General features: G+C 31.5%; 1 protein-coding gene across 3 annotated transcripts in view; it reads right to left on the bottom strand.

The window, feature by feature from the left end:
• TAF2 (TATA-box binding protein associated factor 2) overlaps positions 1-23,195 on the bottom strand; it is a 67,679-nt gene that overhangs the window by 16,620 nt on the left and 27,864 nt on the right. For all 3 annotated transcript variants that reach the window (XM_039853869.1, XM_039853870.1, XM_039853871.1), the window contains 12 exons: positions 22,381-22,516; positions 21,218-21,372; positions 20,490-20,604; positions 20,025-20,134; positions 18,429-18,494; positions 16,509-16,761; positions 15,040-15,180; positions 12,529-12,639; positions 8,301-8,494; positions 7,411-7,550; positions 4,790-4,859; positions 1,412-1,521 (listed from right to left, as the gene is read on the bottom strand). In XM_039853869.1, coding sequence (XP_039709803.1) covers positions 1,412-1,521; positions 4,790-4,859; positions 7,411-7,550; positions 8,301-8,494; positions 12,529-12,639; positions 15,040-15,180; positions 16,509-16,761; positions 18,429-18,494; positions 20,025-20,134; positions 20,490-20,604; positions 21,218-21,372; positions 22,381-22,516 — 1,601 coding nt within the window. The remainder of the gene's footprint in view (positions 1-1,411; positions 1,522-4,789; positions 4,860-7,410; positions 7,551-8,300; positions 8,495-12,528; positions 12,640-15,039; positions 15,181-16,508; positions 16,762-18,428; positions 18,495-20,024; positions 20,135-20,489; positions 20,605-21,217; positions 21,373-22,380; positions 22,517-23,195) is intronic.

The raw sequence follows: 23,195 nt of genomic DNA, 5'->3' as shown, positions 1-23,195 counted from the left end.
CTTTTTATTTCTACGTGAGCTTTTTGGCTTTGGTTTATCTTTAGTTTACATGGAGGAATGAACATTATTGTTTTGTTCCTGCAGAAAGTTCCCGATAGCAATTTTTTCTTCAAATAATTCACTTAGAAATATTAAATTTAGGGCTGATAAGCGAGAGCTAAAAAATTAATAACCAGTGATTCTGTTAAAATCACAAGTGTTTAAAAAATCAGAACTCCACCTGTATTTCAAAATCATGGCATTAAATCTTAAAATGGTTGGCAGATAGTGAAACTAAGTTGAGTGGTATAAGTGGGAAAAATCATTCCTGCTTAATTACCGATTGGCTCTGTGATCTTGAGCAAGTCAGATGCCTGGGTCCTAGAACAAGGGCAATTAACTCAGATGGTCGTTAATGTCCCCCTAGGCCTGAAAATGCTATTCTAAATCAGTCCATTCCATTGAGAGAGGCCCTGGAACATCTGCTGATTTCTGCTCTGGTTACAGCATTTTGAAGACCTTTCTTTCATCTTCTAGCTACCCCTCCCACCCCAATCACTTAAATGGCAAGGAACACTCAGATATTTGAAAATATCCCCTTGGGTCAAAATGCTGTCCATTCTGTCCTCATTAGCAGTTCTCCTTAGGGACCAACCCTGCTTACCTGAATCAGAAGAACAGCACTCAAGAAGAAAACAGGAAACCCTGTTAGGGATGTTCTCTAATCAAATCAGAAAGTATCTAAAGACAAACCTCCAAAAGAGCAAATCTGATCCTAAAAAAGATCATCACTTCCTTTTCTGAAGTAATTGCTATTAAAGCTGATCAAGCCAAAAAGCTGCTAAGAAAGCTCACTTTGAAAGTCACTTTTTTCAGTACATTTTTCATTAAACCCAGCTGACAACAGAAGCTTGGAAACGTGGAGTGTTGGGTGAAATAGGACTGTCATAGGGTGATTCTGTCCTGTTCTTTCTGTCCATCTTACACTAATTAAAAACAGCAAACATCACTTATATTAATGTGTGTGTGTGTGTGTGTATGTGTATATATATATATATATATATAATTTCCTAAGAACAGGTGAGAAAAGTCATTTTTCAACACTTTGTAACCTTCTGAAATAAAAACAACAATAATAATAATACTTTGCAGGTTCGTGCTTAAAGCTCTATAAACATGTGAAACACTTTCACATAAATTAATATTTTTGTTTCCTTGGCCACCCTGTGGAGCAAAGTGAGTGAACATATTCTTAGCAAATGTTATCATATCCACTACCATGTAGATAGCTGTAATAAGTATCCTAGCCAAAAAAGAAAAAAAGAAAAAGATAGGCTAAAAATTAACCACAGTTTTGTAAGTATTGAAAACCTGTTGTAAAATGAAAATCTTCTAGTCATAAAACATCTTTAAAAAGCCACTGCGGTCTCACCAGAGTTCATAAGCTTCCAAAGCTGATCTACCAGGGCTTCGTTGCATAAGGGAGACTCCATGTTCTTAGTAAATGGTGGATTTCTAGTCAACATGTTTAGAATCTTATGTCTGAAAGATAAGGAAAAATTTAATTTTTGCTGACCATTAAATGAAAACATTTGAAAATTACCTATAGTGACTCCTTCCTATTTTATCATCTCTCTTGGATCTAGCTTTGTGTTTAAGTTTAGTTTCACTTCAAAAGGCATTATTATGTTACATCCTAAATATTTACTACGGTTTTTGCACTAAAAAAATTCTGGCAGGTTTATTCTTTCTAAAATCGCCTTACTGTAGAATGAAGTCTTCTAAAATCTGACTCTATGTATTACTAACCAACTTTTCCTATCCCACTTCTAAAATGCACATTTTACTCTCCTTAGAAAAGTTTACAAAAAAGACTAGTCAATAAATATAAAAATCTTAAAATGAGACCAAAAAAAAAAATCACATATAGGCCAAGAAGTCTACATTTGAGACAATAAAACAAATATAAAACTTCATTATTATAGCATCTTTGTAAATCATGGAAATGTGCAGAAGCATTTTAAATATGGAGATTGAAAAAGGTTTCCTCAAAATAAGCTGAGCGTTAGGAGAGTCAATTAACAAAAAAGCATCCTCATAAAGGATGACAGTTATACTCCGTATCAGAAATTTTCATTTCATGTGAGAGGCTATCTGCACGCATTACGGAGTCTTCTGGAAAAAAGGGCAATGCGACCAAAACAAAATTTGAAAAGGAAAAAAAAAGTCCAATACTGTGACTAGGAGATACCATAAAAAGACAGAGAAAGAACAGAAGCAAGGAAGCTACAGGAGTGATCTAGTATTTAGTGAAGGGATAAAAGCCAGGCCTAGAACTAGGTCTGAAAAATTCAAGACCTCAGAGTAACGGAATGCTTGGATATAATGGAGGAAGGAAGAAACTTAAATTGTAAGTTTTATTGAGGCTAGCAAAACTTTAAAGAAGGTAAACCTAAGAAATTTGTATATTTAATTGTTGGTGGAAAAACATCAAATGGGATCAGTATTCGAGAGAGATGAGAGAAAAGTAGAACTGCTAGGTTGTAGTTTAGGTTACCCAATCCCTTTTGGCTTCAATTTTATGTCTGTAAAACTGAAAGATATAGACTCTCACTGTTAACATGTTGTTGAGCTTTGAAATTTGAAGACCATATGAAAGATTATTTAAAGGCTATGAAAAGTGAAATGTCATTATAGAGTCAATTTACAGATAAGTAATATAAAAAAGGATACATGTTTCAATGGATATTTCATATCAATATTTTCATCTTTATGGATAAACACAATTCCTGTCCTTAAGGACCTCAAAATCTATTTGTAAAAATATATCAGTATTACAAGTAAATAATATCTTTTAAAATATGAATGAGTCTGTTGTTTAGAGCACGCTAATCTTCACTTTTAATCTACATGAAGAAGAAAACTTAAGTTTCTATCTGGCTGCTTTCCCAATTATCCCAAATACCAGAGTGGTAGGGCCCAACTAATAAAACTTTATGGTATTTACTCAGATCATTATGAACTCTTCATAGCCATGCCAATGAAGTGTAGAGGGTACTCTAGGAATATCTTTAAAATTATCACTAAAAGAGCAATAATGATTAGTACCTGTATTACTTTATACGATTAAACATTTCTCTAAAAGTTTTTTCTCTAAAGTTGAGGTAACAGAAGACTTTTACAAGGAAATATTTACAAATAACTAAACACTCAAAGCCATACTCAGAGATAAAGTTTAAGGGCAAACAATGAGAATCTTGTGTTTAATTTTTCAGAGATAAAACATCAAAATTCACAATTAGCATGTGCTTCAGACATCTGAAACAAACCTGAGGCAAATCCTGAGAAAGTCAGTTTTTGTCATATTCATAGCAGCAAAAACATATTATATCCCTAGACAACTGAGAATTTTCTTGGTGGGTTAGTCCAATACCATTGCCAATAACTATCTATAAAAAATGGAGTCAAATCAAAACCCCCCCAAAATGCTCAAAATCTCTCAGGAGAAAAAGCACGTAAGTTATGCCCCTTAAAGTACTGACACAATGTAATCATATGCCTGCTTGATTCCAAAACAAGAAGATAAAATAATCCTACCCAATCTAGCACAGATATGACCAATACATATAATGCTATATGTCAATTATACATCAATAAAAAATTAAAGACAGATGTCTCAAGACACCAAAAGATACACACATAAAATAACTGCTGTGTGGTAATACTTCACAGCCATTAAAGATTTTTTAAGACATGTTGAATTTTTTTAACTATGAGTAAAACTATGCACTAGATGATTTTAAGTAAAGCCTAAGAGGTTCCCCACTGGTGATATAAATGAGCCAAATCAATTAAGAAAACATCAAAAATAATCACAAAAATATATCCTTAAATAAATTTCTAATTCAGATTGTAAATAACAGTGCTCTCGAAATTTGAATGTTACTAATAGTTCTACAACAATATTTCAAAAGCAATCATTTAGATTGTATAGTATATAACTCCAATAGAAAAACTTCAAATATTACATGACATCATATAATCTGCTACAGATGGTCTTCAAATTGTTTTACAAAACCATAATTTAAAAGAAAAATTTGAGTGTTTTCTATGTATAAAAAAAGACAGACAAAAATGGTCAAAAATTTAATCCTATTTGAGTATACCATAAACACCCTACTCTGCAAAAGAAACAGCAGAAATGAAGACTAGAAGGGGGTACAAAAATGAAAATAATTACTATTGCAGGACTGGGATTTGCTTTTATTTTTTATTTTCTAAATTTTTTAAATGTTATATTATTTAATGTATATTTATTATATGTTTAATATAATTTATATTTAATAAATATTTTACATATAAAATATATTACATATTGTAAATATAACATATTTAACATATGTTTAATAAAATTTAAGATTTTATATGAGCTAGAGAGGATCAAATGGACTACACCAAAACATTGCTTTCAATTACTTTTAAAATAAATGAAATCAATCAGTACAGAGTTTTCATAATTTTGGAAATATAAGGGATCTTCCATGTGCACTACAAACTATTACGTAAGCTTTTCTTTAAATTACAATAGAAATTATATGTAAAATTACAGGGAATAAGCTATATTAACAATATATTTTTTTAAATGTCTTCAAAGGCAAATCAAATTAAAAAATCAAATTTAAAAGGGCATGAATAAATGCATAACATATTCCTATTTTCAAAAATAACAAAGACTTGTTCCATGTATAATTTTCTGAAATTATGCAATTTACTTTAAAACTTATAAAAAAATTATAGTATAAAAACTAACCTTACATAGGGTACAGGGTCATTCTGAATCATATTAAGTAGCCACTGCAGTTCTTCATAACTCCTGTCCACTGAAAATAAAAATAAGGAAATATATTTGTTGCAGTTACAACAAACTAAACAAGTGATAAGCAAGGAGTTTACACTTATTATTAGGACACTGCCTTAGCTTGATTTCAATCAGAGTTGAAAATTGTAGACATTTTTTTCCTCAAAATATTTTTCTTTTTTTGTTTTAAATTACTTTTATTTTCCCATTACAGCTGACATTCGATACTATTTTATATTCGTTTCAGGTGAACAGCGTAGTAGTTAGACATTTATGATTTATGAAGTGATCCTCCTGATTAGTCTAGTTCCCACCTAGCATTAATTATAACAATATTATTGATTATATTCCCTACTTTGTACTTTAAGCTATAGAAAACTTCTTTATATTTTTTTATGTAATAGGCTACTTTGTAAATTTTATAAATTTTTTAAGTATTGTGTTATATATAGCCAAAACAAAAAAGAAGAGCAAAATGTATATTTTTCACTAAAGTCAAATCAATGGCAAATATAACATAAAGCAAATTATAATTTATTTATTAAGAGCCCTAAATCAGAGATGACTAACTCTAAATGGACAAAATTGTGTTTAAATAAAATTGTGTTTATAGGTGCTTAAATCAAATTATAGAGAGGTCTGATACTCAATAGTATCTCAACTATATTTTTTGCCCGAGTGGTTTCTTTCATCTGATTAAAAGGCAGCTTTAACTTTTCAACAAAACATAAAAGAAAATTAAAAACAGTGCTATAAATATAACTGACTTAAACAACATGACTCATTAGCTATTTCCATTTACCTTTTTAACAAGTTCTGTTGTTGACTTGAAAAGCTTTATTTTCAGAATTTTATTTCTACCATTTCCTATTTTTAAATTTTCAAATGATCTAAAATTCATGGATCACTTTAAATACCTCTCAATTCAATTACACTTATTTAGTGTTCTTTTGGAAATCATAATATTAGCAATCTATTTCATTTCAGATAGTACTAATTCACAAAATCTTCATATTTATGTGACCCTGAACATCATTCATATACCCTGGAAAAAAGGTTGGGAATACTGACATGTTTAGTTGATTTCGAGACTTCTAGATTTCATGAATTGGTAAAATGTCAAAACCAAACTGGAGACGGATAGAGAAAAATATTTTTTTCCTTGCCAAAAAATTCATTAAAAGGAGAACTATTTTCACCATCATTTATTAAAAGAAAGAATACTTTAACCCTCAATAAAAAAGAACAAATGAGTCCTTTCTGAACTCAGACCATCGTATGTAATATACACGATATTGCTCTTACCTTTTTATAATTTCTAACTATACATAAGTATTTCTATTGAAATTTATAAAAATTAGAAAGATTAGAGTTATATTTTCCTCTACTGTTAAGTAAAAATTAACCAATTTCTACTGAAGAACTTCCCTCACCTCTTCCTCTCTTTCCACAATCAGATGAGAAGTTCAACATTAACTTCTTTACTCTTCCCATATTTTAGTGCTATAATCTGGAATTTTAGATGTAATTTACATATCTCTTACATTTGTAAATTATTTTTAAATAATTATTTTTAAAATTTGCATTAAATTTTACAACCATATTAACGAATATTTAAGCTTAGCTCTTTATTTTACAGGCATAGTTGCTCAGCACTATGTCTTCATTTCACACATTTAGCAATCTTGAACTATTACTTTGATTCATTTCCAGATCAGCTGAAAATTATCTTTGGAAATTTCATTTTTTAAAATGTTACATAGGAGATGTACTTCTAAGCCTTCAAGGCTACATGAGCAACAACTTAGCGAAGTAGAGAATCTTAGATCATAACTTCCCCCAAACTGTCTTTTGAACTCTTCATAGTCAAAAGAAGTCATTCTTTTACTTTGTACAATAACTGGGTTCTAATATTCTAGGAACTTACACATTTTTTTCCTAATCTTAAAATTTTTAATTTCATGAGATTCCAGCTTAGGTAAGTTTCATCTACACCCTATCAAAGTATTCTATTACTACTTGGATTATTGCTTTTCTTCCACCTGCTCCATTCTTCATAACTTAATTTTTTTAATATATATTTTCATCTCTTTATCTTTCTCTCTGTATTTCTGAAAATGTTTTGATATGCAGTTTTCTCTTAGCTATTTTTGGCCTTATATTTTTCAACTTCATGAACCCTTGCCTAATCCCCCTGCTGAAGCTCCTGTTTATGTCCCGTGCTCTACTGTCACATATAAAACTGTGAGAAGTGCAAGATGTTTTCTAGAATCCTTCTTATATAGTTAGAAATTTCCCCCAATCATCTATTTCTTAAAATAACATGTAATTAAAAGCTGTAAGAATGATATACTGACTTCCTGAAAAGACCAAAGACATCTATAATTTTATTCTTTTCTCTCATGTATTAAATCTTATATGAATTCTACATTTACCAAAAATCAGTGAGACAAGAATTTAAAATTAAAATATCTGTATTTGTACCTAATAAAAGAAAACAATAACTAAGGCTGGTTTTAATCAGTAAACATTTCTTTCTAAAATGATAAGAGTATATATTACTAAAGCATTACCTTTAGTATAATCAACAACTGCCTCCAAAGCTGCTATCCTAATGTCCACAAAGTGGCCATATTCTGCATAAGATTTAAAAAGAGCTGGATCACTTGGCACATGTCCATTCTTCTGAAGCACTCGTATGGCTCTCAAACAACTAGGAGAACAGTATTTACAGTTAAACACTTTTGTTAAAGTATTTTGAATCAAACTTATCTGCCAGGCATTAGAAATTAATCTGTAACAGTAAACTGAAAAATTGTTTTGAATCCAACTTCTAATTTTATAACATTAAATGTTTACAATAATCATAAAAATTAGAAATATGTAAGTCCTATTAAAAGAACACAAATTTTAAAACTTGGAAATCCAACTTCAGGTACCATTATACTTAGTATTTTGTCCAAAAGTTCTTAGTAATGTATAGTTTAGTAAAATAATAAATGTTGAGTCAAACTGTTCATAATGTTTAAAACAGTGAATCAACTTTTTTTAGCAAACTCCTAAAGAGATAGAATTTTTTGATAGCCATGTACAAACAAGTTGAAAGAAATGAAGTTATCTTAAAAGAGCCTAGTAAAAAGATGTTTATACTATATCCAATGGGATAAAAGATTATACAGATATCAAAAATAAAGCTTATGAAGAATTTCTGATGACATGAGAAAGTATTTATGATACAAGCAGAATGCAAAAACTATATATAGGATATATTCGACAATTTAAAATGGCTATTGTTATAAGAGAAAAAAATTAGGTCATTCGCCAAAATAATACAGTAATAATTTATCATAAGATTTTAATTTTCTCCTTTAACTTTACTGTATTTCCCAGTTTTCTATAATGAGAACAAATTTCTCCTATAGAAACAAGTAACTTTAAAGAAAATGTAAAGAATCGTCATCACCTGACAGTGATGGTATGCCTGTAACTTGGAAGAAGTTTTTCCATATTCAAAAACCTGGTAATTTCTTCAAGAATGAGTCGTACATCTGGATTTAAGTTATCTAAAGTCCGAACTTCATTATTCACACTGACTGCAGGTGTAACAGAGTTGGCAAGGGCATCAATCATTTCGGCACGATAATAGTTATCTGAAAACTAAGCCAAAAAACAATTATAAGATAACAAAATTCATGTTTCTGTTCAAAAATTAATAAAATATTTATAACTTAAAACCATAGTGTATCTGAAAACATCTGATAAGTACTCAAACTCTGTCCTTTGTGTAGAGTCGCACACTGGAAAAAAGTGAAAGAGATTCACTAATTACTAATATATTAGTTTATTCAACAAATATTTACTACATGAATGGTACTCTTATAGTAACCTAGACAGAGTCCTCTAAAAGGCAGACCAGAGTCTACAAATCCTGCTTGTAATACAGAGATCACCAGATATTTGAAGAAAGCATCAACATAAAAAAGACAATCCAGAACAAAAGGGGAAAAAGCAACTTGGAGGAAATAGATTCAAGGGGAAAAAAAATGGCTAAGGGTAGGGGGAATTTCAAAATCCTATCACTATTATTGTCTGAGAAATAACCAACGATACGCTTTCCAATGGCAAAATATATTTAAAAAAAAAATATGCAGAGAATCAGGATCAAAATTAAATTAAAATACAAAACTGAAAAAAACTCCTGAAACTGTGAGTGAAAAGTAAGAGACAAGAAAAAAATAAGAAGGCAAGAACAAAGGAAATTAGAGGGCTGGTGTCGAAGACATAACATGAATATCAATCGGAGTTCTAGCAAGAGAAAAATGGAGGAGGAAACCATCAAAAAAATTCATTCCTAAATCCATATCCCCAGAGAAGCAATTTATTGAAAGGCAACCTGGGTGTGGCTTGACTTAAACTCAGTAAATCAGATTCTCTAGCCTGGGAATGTGAACATGGGGCAAGTGAATTAATTCTACCGTCAATACAAACTGCCAGGGACAGAGAAGGAAAACCTGCCCTGTTTTGACTTCCACCGTGGAGGCAGAACCTCACATTAACACACTGACAAAACAGTCCCTAAACATTCCCATTACCAGATACTGGGCAGAAAAAAAAAATAAGACACACAACAACAAACAAACAAACAAAACCAAAGAAAAAAGACTCCATAAATGTACACCATGATAAAAGTTTTGTTTTCAAACCATTTACAAGTTTTCTTGAAGTATTTTTAAAGTTCATTGTTACCTCTAATAATGACTTTGCCAACAAAGCAAAAGCCCATTTATTTAACCACTGTTTTTGACATAAGAATTTGGATCACAGAATGAACTCAGAAATCAAAAAATGAGAAGGGAGTGTGGGTAAAGTACAAAAATCAACGGATATAACATTTACCCCCTAGACCACATCTAATTCTCAGAGATTCTATAATCCTAATTGGACAAATTAGATTATCTGATCATCCCAAGGTTGTAAGAGATAAAGTGAAAAAAAAAAAAAAATTTGTGGAACACACTGGGGTGGGGAGAGGGCATTTAGTACAGCACAATTTCCTACAAAAATAAAAAAATTGAAAGGATCTATATCAGTGCATACAGCAAAGACTGACTGATGTTTTTAACAATGATCTTTTGATATAGGGAATAGTTCAACCCATATTTGGCACACCTTGTTTAAGAGCAATTTCATAAACGTATATATGATTAGAAATATGTTAGAAATACATGTGCATGTATTAGAGGTTTTTATATAAAATGGCTAATAACTACGTTTAATTGGGATTAAATTTTAGTTTTCTTCCAAACTAAAACATCCAGAATATTCTATTTCATGCTCTTGCCCAATTAAAGGGATGTTACAATTTAAAAAAATATTTCCCCCAAGGCCCAACATCTTCGGCATTTAATGTTTTGTATTTCTAATTTAATTTTACTTGTAGAAAATCTATCGTTTCTTCTCATACACTTTAAAAACTTCCTATCTATGTAGTGAATCTTTTAAAAAATATGCTTAAGCAAATCATTTGTGATCAGAAGTGGGGTACTTTAAAGACAAACAGGTAAATCAACCGATGAAATATTCTTAGGCACCCCAATTACATATTTACTTCAAGCTTTAAACTCATTAATATATATATCATTAAATGACAACAAAATCTTTTTCTCCAAACCACCATTTTTAAAGAATAAGTTTTGATATCAGTCAGAGCTTGTTTGTTATCTCCTGGCCCTGCCACAGATGTGACCTTGGATAAATCTTTACCCTTTATTAGCTTCTACCTCTTCAGGTGGAAACTGAAATAATAATAGTATCTATCTCAGAGGTCTGATAAGGATCACATTAGAGTATCCACATTTGGTATAAGCCATAGAACATAGAAAAAATAAGCTATTGTTATTATTACTGTTATTATCATTATTTGCATTTATTCTATCCTTAATATCTTCAGGGATTAAAATACATGCTAGTCTTAATTTACAGAAACTACAACAACTGATGAGACGTCTCAAAATTAAAAATGAGTCTTACGTTGTTCCACAAAAATAGTAAAGTATAAAATTTAACAATCTATCATGTCCCCATGTATGCATGTCCCAAAACATCATAAATATGACATTTATGATAGCATGTTGTAAAGCAGTATGGTGTACTAAAAAGATCACCGCATAGATAGGTGGGAAGAGTTCACAGCACAATTCTCAGATTACATTTCCTGTGTAATTTTATATTTTCAACTTTTGTTTTTGTAACAAACCTTCAACTACAGAATAGGTAAAGTTTAAAAAATTAAGGTAAGTGAAATCACTTTGCGAAGCAGAAAGTACCATACAGTGACCACCATGAGTTAAATCATAGAAACACTCCCCAAATCAAGAAAACTGATACAAATAATTGTACATATAGCTTTCTTATTTCATGTGAATATAATCTGACTTGACATCATCCCAAATCCTTATCTTGTATCTTCAAATAAAAAAAATCCATGTCACAAAAAGGAACACTATAAATGAAAGTCAAAAGAAATCAGCAGACTAGGGTGGAAAGAAACTTACAAAAAAATTAACAGTATTCAAAAATGAAAAGAAAAAGTATATCAGCTATAATGTATTCTTTTAAAGCACTAATTTTTTAAGGACTCTTTTTGGCTTAAATCATTTTAATGTTATTCTACTGAATTAAAGTGAAGAGGAAAAATGTCTTTTTGATTTTCATTACAAACCACCATTTTTTAATAAATATACTTGTGACTTCTTTCTTACTGCTGTAATGTTTTACTAAACTTTCCATGAATTTGACATATCCTACCAGTTATACATGTCTTTGTATGTGCTGTTCCTTCTGCCTGGAATAGACTTTCTAGAATGGCCCTATTCAAACTCAGAAAATCCTATTCATCTTTATGACTCATTTTGACTTTGTGCATGAAGTCACCTCTCATGCACAAAAATTCCCTGACTCTCTCTATATACCCTTGCAAGAAGGCACTACTTTCTCTGGATTCCCCTAGAAAGTTAAGTAGATATACATCTACTATAGCAGTTGTGAATGACTGTAAACTGTTTATTTGTCTGATTTCCCCATTAGGTTGAATCTTGAGGGCCTAGAATCAGACTGTAATATATAACAATTGTTCAACAGATAGTTACAGATGATTAATAAATGAAATTCCAGATGGCATCTACCATTTCTTCTTCTGTTTAACATGGTAGACTGCCTACCATAGTGTATATTTTCTCAAAAAAAATTGTTGATTGTTAGAATGATAACAAAGTGAAATATCTTTTGAAGCATGGCATCCAATAGATATGTGCTAAGTAAATGAATAGCACATAATGGTTACATCAAATGAACAAGTTATCTCAAGAGGGAATTGTTTTATGGGAATCATTTAGTAAAAGAAAACAGGAGTAAATATAAAATTGGGCTGTCAGACTGCCCCAAAACAAAGTTTAGCAGGCTCCCCAAAATCTGATGCACTACTCTCTCCTCGTTGCAACAGGTAGAGGAACATTTAAAAGCCAAATGATCTTGGTTTTCATCCATTGGTTATTACAATAAATCCTGTTCATATATTTCTACCTCTAGAAACTTCAATTACCGTGGACTCAACAATGAATTCACAGTCTAAATACTTCTTTAAAAACAAAGTATCACTGAGTAGCTTTATAATATTCATTAAGGCATCTTACCTTATTTTTTCTGTTGTCATTGTACTTGATTAAGTCTAAAATAAATGTTAAGACTTCCTTGGGACAAAGGTTGTGAACATCTCTCAATAAAGCCATTGCAACTGGCATAGTCTGCAAAAAAAAAAAACAAAACTTTTTTAAGCATATAAATTAACTCATTACAATTCACTGAATTACATGTAGAAAGAGGGTTATTCTAGGGCTGACATAGGTATCATTCAGTTCTGTGTTTGACAGTAGTAAAGGTATGGATTTTAACATCAGGTACACCATCGTTCAACTCCTACTCTACTACCTATTAAAACAGGTTATTTTAGCTAGTTGCTTACTGAGCAGGAACCTCACAACCTCGTAATCATGCCTCACAACCATTTTCAGGATTAAATGATATAGTGGCTAGAGACATGTGGCAGACACAGAGTTCAATGATCAGCTGAGAAGACACTAATTCTCTAGTACCACCTCATCTCAGCTTAAGAAAAATGGTAAATTAACTAAAATTAAGCCTAACTTTCTCCTCTCCAAACTTTCACAGGCAACTTTCCTAAGGAGGTAGAAACCTGACTCACATAGTCGTGACTACCAGTAAAACAAAGCTATTTAAACTCGAGGTGGATGAACCGACATCATAGGCCCCAGTACACAGGGAGAGTCAGACTATTCCCATTTCTGCTTCGAAATAACTATACCCTCTAAATTGAGGGGCAAAAAGGAGGGTAGCTCCTTTGATTGCTTGAAGGACCAGCAACAGGACAGTCAGTGTTACAACACTGTAACAAGAGTCAGTGTTCATGCTCTAAGAACAACTAAAGGAAAGAATCTTTGTCATAGAAATATCTGTCCTATGTCTGTTCTGCCAAGTTTAATTTAGGCACTAATCTTCTCTCTTTTCTGCCACTAGAAGTATTATATGAATGATAAACTGGTCTAAAAGCATACATTCTCCAACTTTTTTGATGGCGACCTACAATATTTTATATACTAATCTAAGACACACACATAACTCTCTCTCACAGCATGTTTACAAAGTAAAAAAAAAAAAAAATTACCTTATACCTACCTCTGTTACATGTGTTATACTCTGATACTGCCAATAATTATCTTTTATTTAAAAAACAAACAAAAACTTCCAAACTGATTCCATCACTTTCTCATTAATGCATCACAACTCCCAATATAAAACACTGATTTAAGGTATACGGAAGCACAAGGGCATAATTTTTTAAACAGAGAAATTAACTTGCTTCCATACTATAAATTAGTGAAATGGCAACAGAGGGCTGAGCAATATGTTTAAGTACTATCAAATCTTCAGTCCTTAAAAATAAAATAAATGAATGCCACAGACTTCTTTGATCACACCAGTACTCGCTTTCCCCGAATCTGGATCATCCTGAATCTGTTCTGCTGATGAAATTCACTATAAATATACCATGACTGCCACGCTCAGCAGCCGTCTCAATGCTGCTGGGTAATCTTTTTACGTTTCTACCACAAATAAACTTCGACTTGCGTAACATCCTCCTCAACATCTATCATTTCACTTACTTTTAATTTGCTTTCCGTTTGCCTAAGAAAAAAGCAGGTTTTTGTTTACTAAAATTAACTTCTCGACTGCGTCTCACTCTCTACTAATAAAGACCTTCAGAATTTCCTCCATCTTCTATTTGTACCTTTACCTCCTCCCTTTGAATGGTCCAGTGGTTCCTCTTTCTGTGCCAAACATGCTTCAAGTTTTCCCTCTATACAAAACACAACCCAAAATGTCCTTTTCTCGGCCCTGCTTTATCCTCAACATGTCTCCTCTCTCGTATTTTTCAACACCAATATCATGAAATAGGCTTCATTAGTTTTTTTCTATTTATTCTACTTCAATGTAGTTAATCTAATCTCTGCCTTCATTATTATTAAATTACTAAAACATTTTACAAAATAGCCCAAATGCTAACCATTCTGCCATTCTCAAATCTCTTCCTAGAACAGTGACTGCATCACGCCACGTTCTAAATTGTTATTTATAAAAAACTTACAGTGATAAATATAGTCTAAAACACTTCACATGTTTGATTTTATTTAATTCTAAAAAAGATAAATTTTATAATTGGTAAACTGAGGGTTGGAGGGTTAAGAAACTGTCCTCATGCAAAATGCTAGTGAGTAGCAGAATGGGACTGAAACTAGAGTTGTGTGCTATATTGTCTGTGACTCAGATACAGTGTCCACATTACAGAAGGGCTGCTGTCACAAGGACTTATTCATACCTCCACCCGCCATGCAACCGGCCCCAAACTCAAACTATCCATTTCTATTTACTTTATTATTAATGCAGATAGTGAATTACTTACCTACAGCTCTTAAAAATCAATGAACAATCAATTAAAATTTTGGACAAAATTTTAGGAAAAAAAGAACAAAGGCAAAACCTTTTAGAAGATAATAAACACATCTATTATTATTATTGGAACAGTCTCCAAGTTAAATTGAGATATACAGAAAGGAAGTAAACTGTACCTTCTGTAGAAAATAACTTTGAAAGCTCATAAAGTTGTTTGTTTTCACAATGTTTGGACAAGTTTTACAACAAAACATTCTAGTAAAGAGTGACTTCATGGCTGGTGGTCCTGTCCATGTGCTCACCATTGAATTTGCAATCTGCAAATAATTAGAAAACAACTTCCATCGCCACTGCAAATATTTTTAAATAAATAAAAAACAGCTTTCTAAGAGTTATCAGTCCAAATGGATTAGTTTTCAACGACTTAAGATTCTCAGAAATTTAATACATTTTAGCTTTTTGTTATCATTTCCAAGAAAATATACAAACTCACTCCCCCAATTCTTATGTACACTTATATTTTTTGTAAGTTAATTTCTAAAGTGGAACATTCTTTATGTTTTAAGAAAACATATTTGGAAAAAAGCTTCTATTATAAATAAGTTTGTGTGTGTCCATTTAGGCAGATATAATTCTAACATTTTAAATTTATCAGCTAGAAACAACTAATATTTTAGACTGTAAGAAGGCTTACAAAAAAACCCATATCTTGCTATTGATACTCTTGTATATAAAAAAAATCTGAAAAGAATGAAATTATAATTAACTTTAAGTCAAAAATTTTATGGTTCTGCTAAGAATTTAATATGCAAGAATCACAATGATCTTTTAGAAGACATGAAATTATATCTTTAGCAGACGATTATCAAAGAAAATCATCTTTTTCCTTCATATACCTGAGTAGAATATAAGAATCGAACTGCTCATTCATTATTAAAGATAAAACAAATCTAAACCATAATAATCTGTTGAAATGTTGGACAAATAAATTTAACAGTGAGGAAGTCAAGAGCGTCACTAAATGAGAATGAACCTATTATCAAGATGCTTTTTAAATACCTGGAACCCAGTATTTCTGGCCAAATTTTTGTCTGCGTTTTTCTGGTTTTCATTTGTTCTACCTTCAGTTTTTTTGCATCTGAAGAAAAATATTTAGTTTTCTTAATAAATTAACTTTTCTAGCATGTTATATTATAGAACCTATCATTTTAAATTACATTACACTAATACTGATTACTAAGCCCAAAACAACATGAAGTAATCACCACAGTGGAATAATTCAGATGAACTGAATTCATGTGCTATAATGTAAAACATTACTCAAACCAAGGAATTTCTTGCCAAATACATTCTTTGCTTTAACAATGTGGTTGGCAAGTCAATAAAAAGGTAAAAAATTCTTTTGGTTTTAAAGTTTGACTCTCAGTTTGACAATTATAAAATTTTAGTGCATTATCTATGTTCAGATCAAAACATGTTTCTTTGAAATTAGTCTTGTAAAAAGAATTTGGTAAAACCTTCCAAGGGACCAGATGCCAAATAAAATTAAAGACTATGGTAAATTTTAATTCATTTTCAGAGTTTGCTGGGTTTTCTCAAACATGCAGTACTTCTCTTGTCTTCTTTCTACTGTACATAATCTCACCTTGGCAAGGCAGAAGCAAGCTGACATTCTCACTCGGTAGAAACACTGCTCTTGTTCTAGTATGTCAGTGAGCGCAAGCCGCGATGCTGGAGTGGGGAACTTTTCCAAGGCCAAAATGGACTCTTGCTGTGCAACAACATCCCTCTCATAGCGGAGCTGGTACTGCCACATAAAATCGGCTTGCTCAAATTCGACTTTCCTCAGAACTGACATATCGGGGTCTATCCTTATCCACAGCAAAGGGGAATCAGCACTGAAAGAAAATGCAATTTTTGTTTTTTATTTCTTTGATTTCTTAATTTTATATAGTGCCCCGAGCTTCACTGCATTTAATCACACTGACAACTTTCTCATTATGTTTAATATATTTCAAACCTTACCACAATATCTAACCTATGTCAATCTTGCCAAAAACACCTCTAAGGATAATAAGATAGTTGTCACAAAGAAATTCCTCCTGAAAATATTAGTTTGGGTGTTTTGATTTGTGATTCTATGATGCGAAAAAGGGGAATGAGCCCAAAATTTCTTTGTTTCACTTCCTATAGCCTAACAAATGACCCTGGATATAAATGCCACCCTTTATTGGAAATCAACCTGTGACTAAGAAATGAATTGATTTATTTCACTAAATTAATTTAATTGACTTTTAATGCTTTTTTAAAAATGCTAGACTCATGATCATCTTTTCAAACAGGAAGTTCTGAAATTATGACAAATTTACTCTCAAATAATTCTCAAAGTAACATAGTTTTAAAAATCTAGTCTATGTCAACACTTTTATCAGAGGACAGCACCTGAAATATTAATTCAATTCAACAAATATCATTAGGTGCTGACTATAGTCAAGGCACTTGATATGGAAAAATTATAAAAACGATATATAAAAAGGAATAATATATGGCAACCAAGTTAGTAAATAAGTACCGATGTTCTATAAAAAATATACAGGTATACAGGTACAAAATGGATGAACAAAAAATTTGAACTATCTTATATTTAAAAATGAAATTGTCAATCAATAAAATTTAGAATAGTGATATTTAAACTGTGTTTTGCTAACATAGGGGGCCTCAAGGTGCCGTGAAACCTTGTCCAAAGACAGAGAGTATCACCTGTGAGCTCGTTAGAAATGCAAATGACGAGGACCCACTAGTGAAGTGATGGATCAGAAACTGCATTTTAAGAGGATCCGTAAGTGACATGCATGATACAGTTTGCGAAGCACTGCTCTAGAGGTCAGCAGGGGTGCAAGAAAGCTGCCTAAGCCAAAGCTATGCCTGCCCAACAATCATCCTGTATTTCCTCTTAATTCTACCTGGGCCAGGCTAGATTTGCTTTTCCCTCTTTAATTATTTATTTTTTAAAATGAAATTTATTGGAGTAACATTGGTTAATAACATGTTTCAGGTATTCAACTTAATAATACAACATCTGTATACTCCACTGTGTGCTCACCACCCAAAGTCTAGTCTTCCGTCACCATGTATTTGACTCCTTTACGCCTTTTTTCTTCCCCCAACCCCACCCCGCTGATAACCAATATTCTCTTGTTCGCATTTATGAGTTTGTTGTTTGTTCATTTGCTGCCTTTCGTTTTATATCCCACATATATGAGTGAATTATATGATTCAGGTCCTTTTCCTTCTGACTTATTTCACTTAGCATGACATACTCAAGATCCACCCATGATGTTGCAAATAGTAAAGTTTCATCTTTTTTATGGTTGCATAGCATTCCATTGTATATGATTTTATGTAAGATTTGTTTTTAATATGTTTTTAATAAAGGTTTCACTGCCTTTCAAAAGTTTTAAAAGCACGAATTTCAGGACATTATTTACATACTTTTAGATGTACATAATGAGACAAGTGAGAATGCAGAAAATGTTATGTTCTTAAACTTAAATAACTAACTCACTCCATTGCAGAAAGATCCATGTCAACTTCTTCCCCATTCATCAGTGGAATTTTTTTCTTTTTATTCCTACATTTAAGAAAAAGTAATTTTAAATTACAATATTTTCAGTTCTGAAAGATTAAGAGCAGCTGAAGTTCAAATTAAGGATTTCACACAACATTGAAAGATATCCTAAAGAATAAGGAATATTAAATGTAATGGAATTTAAACAGAACACAATCTATTTTGAAGCTAAACGGAATGGAGTAAATGACACTGAAGTATCTTTCTGATCAAACTTTAACAAAAAGTAAAAATATGTAATTAAATGTCAACTTAAAACATATATATATTTTACATATGTATACATATGGTTTCCCTCAAGAACCGGTAGCTGCAGTTTTATATAGAAATCTATCAATAAAAAAATCCTTTATAAAAAATTTAAATAAAAAGGCCTGAAAAAAGACGTGAATAATTCTGAACATATGTTATATGTGCAAGGTGCTGTCCTATATGAAATGATAAAATCTTAACATACTAATTAATATGTACAGTTAATTAATATGAACAAGATCTAAGATAAGCCAAAACAAAAGTAACTGCTTTAATGCAAATCACTCTTGAATTATAGAATCTACTGGATAACACACTAAAAACCTGGGTGAGGATGAATAAAAATAGGAACAGAGAACAGTCTTCCTGCGTTCCTCACACAAAGAATATCTAAATGACATAAGCTACTACAGAGAAAAAGATCTGAGGAAATGCTATGAAGAGGGTAGGGTAGCGAGCGACGTTCCCGATTTCACAGGTGGACAGGATAAAAAGAAAAGGGGGATTTCATTGTGAACTAAGAAAGAATTTTCAGAGAAAGAACGACTGTTTACAGGGAGATTTCGGAATCAAGTTCTCTGCAGGCCGTCAAAATCAAGAGACATTCTCATCTGTCTGAGATGACCTAAGTGTACTCATGAGTATAAGACTTCTGGTCCTGAAATTCTGATATAACTATACCATTCTCCAGCAAAGTGCAAAAATGTTCTCATCTTTTACTTTACTATTCAGAGTATATGCTAATGGTCAAGTTAAAAAAAGAGTGGTAAAGAAAAAAATATATTAAATAAAAGATGAACTGTTAGAATCTTTTAAGTAAACTGGCAATGTTCCTTTGAAAGACATCAAGAATGTTCTGAACTGGCAAGGTGATATAGAGAAAAAGGAAAAAGACACATAGTGTAGATGCAAGGACTTTCATGACTCTTTCCTTTAGAGCCAATGATCATTTCCTCAATATTTCTTGTAGATATGAATCCAATGAGACAAATGAAAATGAACCTAAGCAACTTGCCTTGAATTTTTCCTGGCTCCCAAAACTCAAACTCCATTCCACCTCCTCTACCCCTACAAAATAAGGATTCTAAATCGAGATTGTAAAAATTATTTAATTGTAAAGATAAAAATGTTGTCAAGAACAGAAAGCAAATAAAGAATGTTATATAACATGTTCTCTACCAAAAATTAGGTGTACGTTAGGATTTTTATTTTGGCATTGTAATCTGTGATACTTACAATTTAACTTTAAACTTCAATTTGTAATTATGATTCAATGCTTACCTTCTGCTTTTGGAATGGCAGGGTATATCATGTTTTAGGCTGTTTTCTTCAATTTGTAATGTATGATTGAAGGATCCATCTAACTCCTGCACTGTCACTTTAAGTGGTCCCTTTAAAAAGAAATATACCATTCAAAAATAGTGCTAGAAAAATACCAACAGATAGTCTTAAGTGTATAGGTATATACATCAAAATATAAAATAACACTATATGAGATATGTATCTGGAGACACAGAAAGACAGCTGGTGCCAAAAGAGGGGAGAACTGGGGAAATCTGTGTCCCCTGAACTCTCCATCTCCACCCGTAACCCCTCTTTCCATCACTGATATTTGTTTTCTCAGTTTCATTTGTTGCAAACAAAATCTCACTATGAAACTTCTAACCAGCTCCCTACCCATAAGCCCTTCCTATACTGAAATTGAGGAAAAAGCAATGCAAAAGGCCATTTCGGAAAAAAACTTACCACATATTTCTGGGTTCCAGGAGATGTATAATCTTGTTTTATTTCCAATTCCAAAACATTTCGTTTTCTATTAAATGCAAAACTTCCATAAAATTTTACCACTCCACTCTGGTCTCTGAAGAATTGTAAAGGAATTTTAGCATACTAAAATAAATACGTATATTAAAAAATGTTGTATTAGTAATAATTTTCAAATGCATTCCCACCAGTTCAAAGCTTGAGTGCATACTTCATTGTAAACCAGGTGGCAAAGTATTCAAAATTCTTATGAAAAATGTTTTCCCAGATTTAAACAAAATTTCTGAAACATTAAGAAATTTGTTTTGCAAGAAGCAAAATCACTCTACTGGGTTATTAACAGTGCTGTTAAATGAGAAAATGTAAAAACCGCAAAGTTCTAAGATACCACTCAACTTGTGCCAACCTCTAACCACATCTTAACAGTCACCAGACCACTGCATCTCATAAGTAGCCCTACAGGTCTGTCTGGTGGATTATTTACCTCCCCTGCCATCAAGACTATCGCTGTATTCACATGCTAAAAAGTACTTCAAAATATGCCAAATTTCACAAATATAGGGGTGTGTGTCTGTGTATTTACTATTATTTAGAAATTCAAATAGTTCTTACCTTCTTTTATACCCCAAATTCTTTTTCTTCCTCCTTCTCCTTACACTCATAACCTTATTCCCATCCCGACTTTGTTGAACTGCTACTTAAAAGGATACACCCACTGCTTTATTAAAGGCTGAATGTCTTTGCCAGAGACATTCGAGATGGATTTCAAAAACCCAGATGTGGAAACCAACATCTGACTCCACATATGTGACTGGAACTTCTGAGATGAAGCAGTACTAGCCAAACTTAGCAGTTTATTGAAAACCTGTAAGGATAAGTGTTATTTAGTAAGTCTGTTTAACATAATACATACATTGCTTTTAATTGTGCACTATACCCACAATGCATAACATTATATTATAGTCAATTATAAAAGACAATAATTTCACATCTTACTACCTAGACCGTTCTAGTCAAAGACTACTAGCAGAAGCATAGCTAGACTATAAAACCATTCTTCCTCTAAACATAATTGAATTTTACTGATCTCATGGACAATGAATATTGTATTTGAATAATTATAATAATATAATACCTATAATTTACTGTGCTATAAGCTTTAGATAGAAACTAACATTATTTAATAAGTTGAGAATAGTTTAGGATTTATACCACCCTAAAAAGCTGACTGCCTCTTTATGGACCATCTCTCATTTAATACTTCTCTTCTTTACTCTAAAAGTAAGGTGAAGGACAGAAAGATTAAAGCAATTTAATTTTAGGGTAAATGTAAAATGTTTTTTAAAAAGATTACTAAAAAGTTATTTTTCACTCACCTTTAAGAATGTTATTAATGGAAAAAAATAGCTGAACATTTATAACGTATCTGGTTTCTACTACCTTAACTATTATATCTCAACTACTTACACCAAAATGTGCTTAAAATATATAGCAGCATTTAGTAGTAGCAAAAACAAACATCTTTTACATAGTCTGCTTTTTTCTACTGAAACATTTTTAAATGGCATTTAATTCTTAATATTCTAAATAATGCCAAACAGAATCATATAAAGAGGTTTTACTTTCAATCACACATTCTAATTTTATCTTCATAATAATCCAGTACTAAGTGGATCAAGTATCGATATCCATTCTATCACTGAAAAAATATAAACAAAAACCACAGGTTCCTTAGTGAGCAAGCAGCTAATGAGTAATAGAACTCTAGCTGTAAACCCAGATGCCCTGATTCCTATCCCACAGAATAGTTTTCAGATTATATAAATACAGAACAGATCTTTCTTTATAATTGTTAAGTTCTTATAATACTTACTTGTAGCATAAATTCCATACTGATCCTATTTTCAATCAATCTCATCACAAGGTGAGCTTTACACTGAAACATAGTGTAGTATTCCCAGGAGAGTGTATGGGGATGCTTTATTGAAAAGTGTAGATGGGAAGCCGGACTAAAAAATAAACAGTGTATGTATTATAATAATTTGAATACTAAATAAATACTATATGCTATGGCCACATCAAGACAATAAATTAAAATCTTCATGGGAATACCTTGTAATTTCCCTAGTATGACCATAACAAAGACTAGAAAATATCTAAAAATAAACTTAATTGGAAGAAAAATTATTAAGTTTTATGAAAGGACATTAAAAAAACTTGAATAGAAACACACACTAAGCTCCTAGCTAGAATGACACAACAGTATAAATATTTCAATGTATTCCAAATTCATGAATACATCAATGCCAATTCCAATCAATAGCCCAAGATTAAAGCATATACACCAATCATTTCAAGATGAATTACATATCTAAAACAAAAACAATTATAAAAGTACTATACGAAAATGAAATTAAAAAAATGCTCTCCATAATTCTGGAGTGGGAAAAATCTTCCAAAGGAAACTATAAAATCTGGATGACGTTAACACCAGACTATGCTAAAAAATTAAAAATTCTGACATGATAAAAGAGATCATCAATAAATTAAAAGAAAGGTATGGTCTAATAGAAAATATTAATGACTTATATGTACATGTAAGGTGTTAACAATTTTCCACTATTTCAAATAATGCTGTAGTATTTTTTTATACATGAGCGAGTATTTCTGTATAACAAACATCTAGAA

This window comes from Pteropus medius, unplaced genomic scaffold (assembly GCF_902729225.1).
Source record: "Pteropus medius unplaced genomic scaffold, Ma_sr-lr_union100, whole genome shotgun sequence".
Taxonomy (NCBI): Eukaryota; Metazoa; Chordata; class Mammalia; order Chiroptera; family Pteropodidae; genus Pteropus; species Pteropus medius.
Note: the sequence above shows the minus strand (reverse complement) of the source record. Positions and strands in the feature narration are given on the sequence as shown.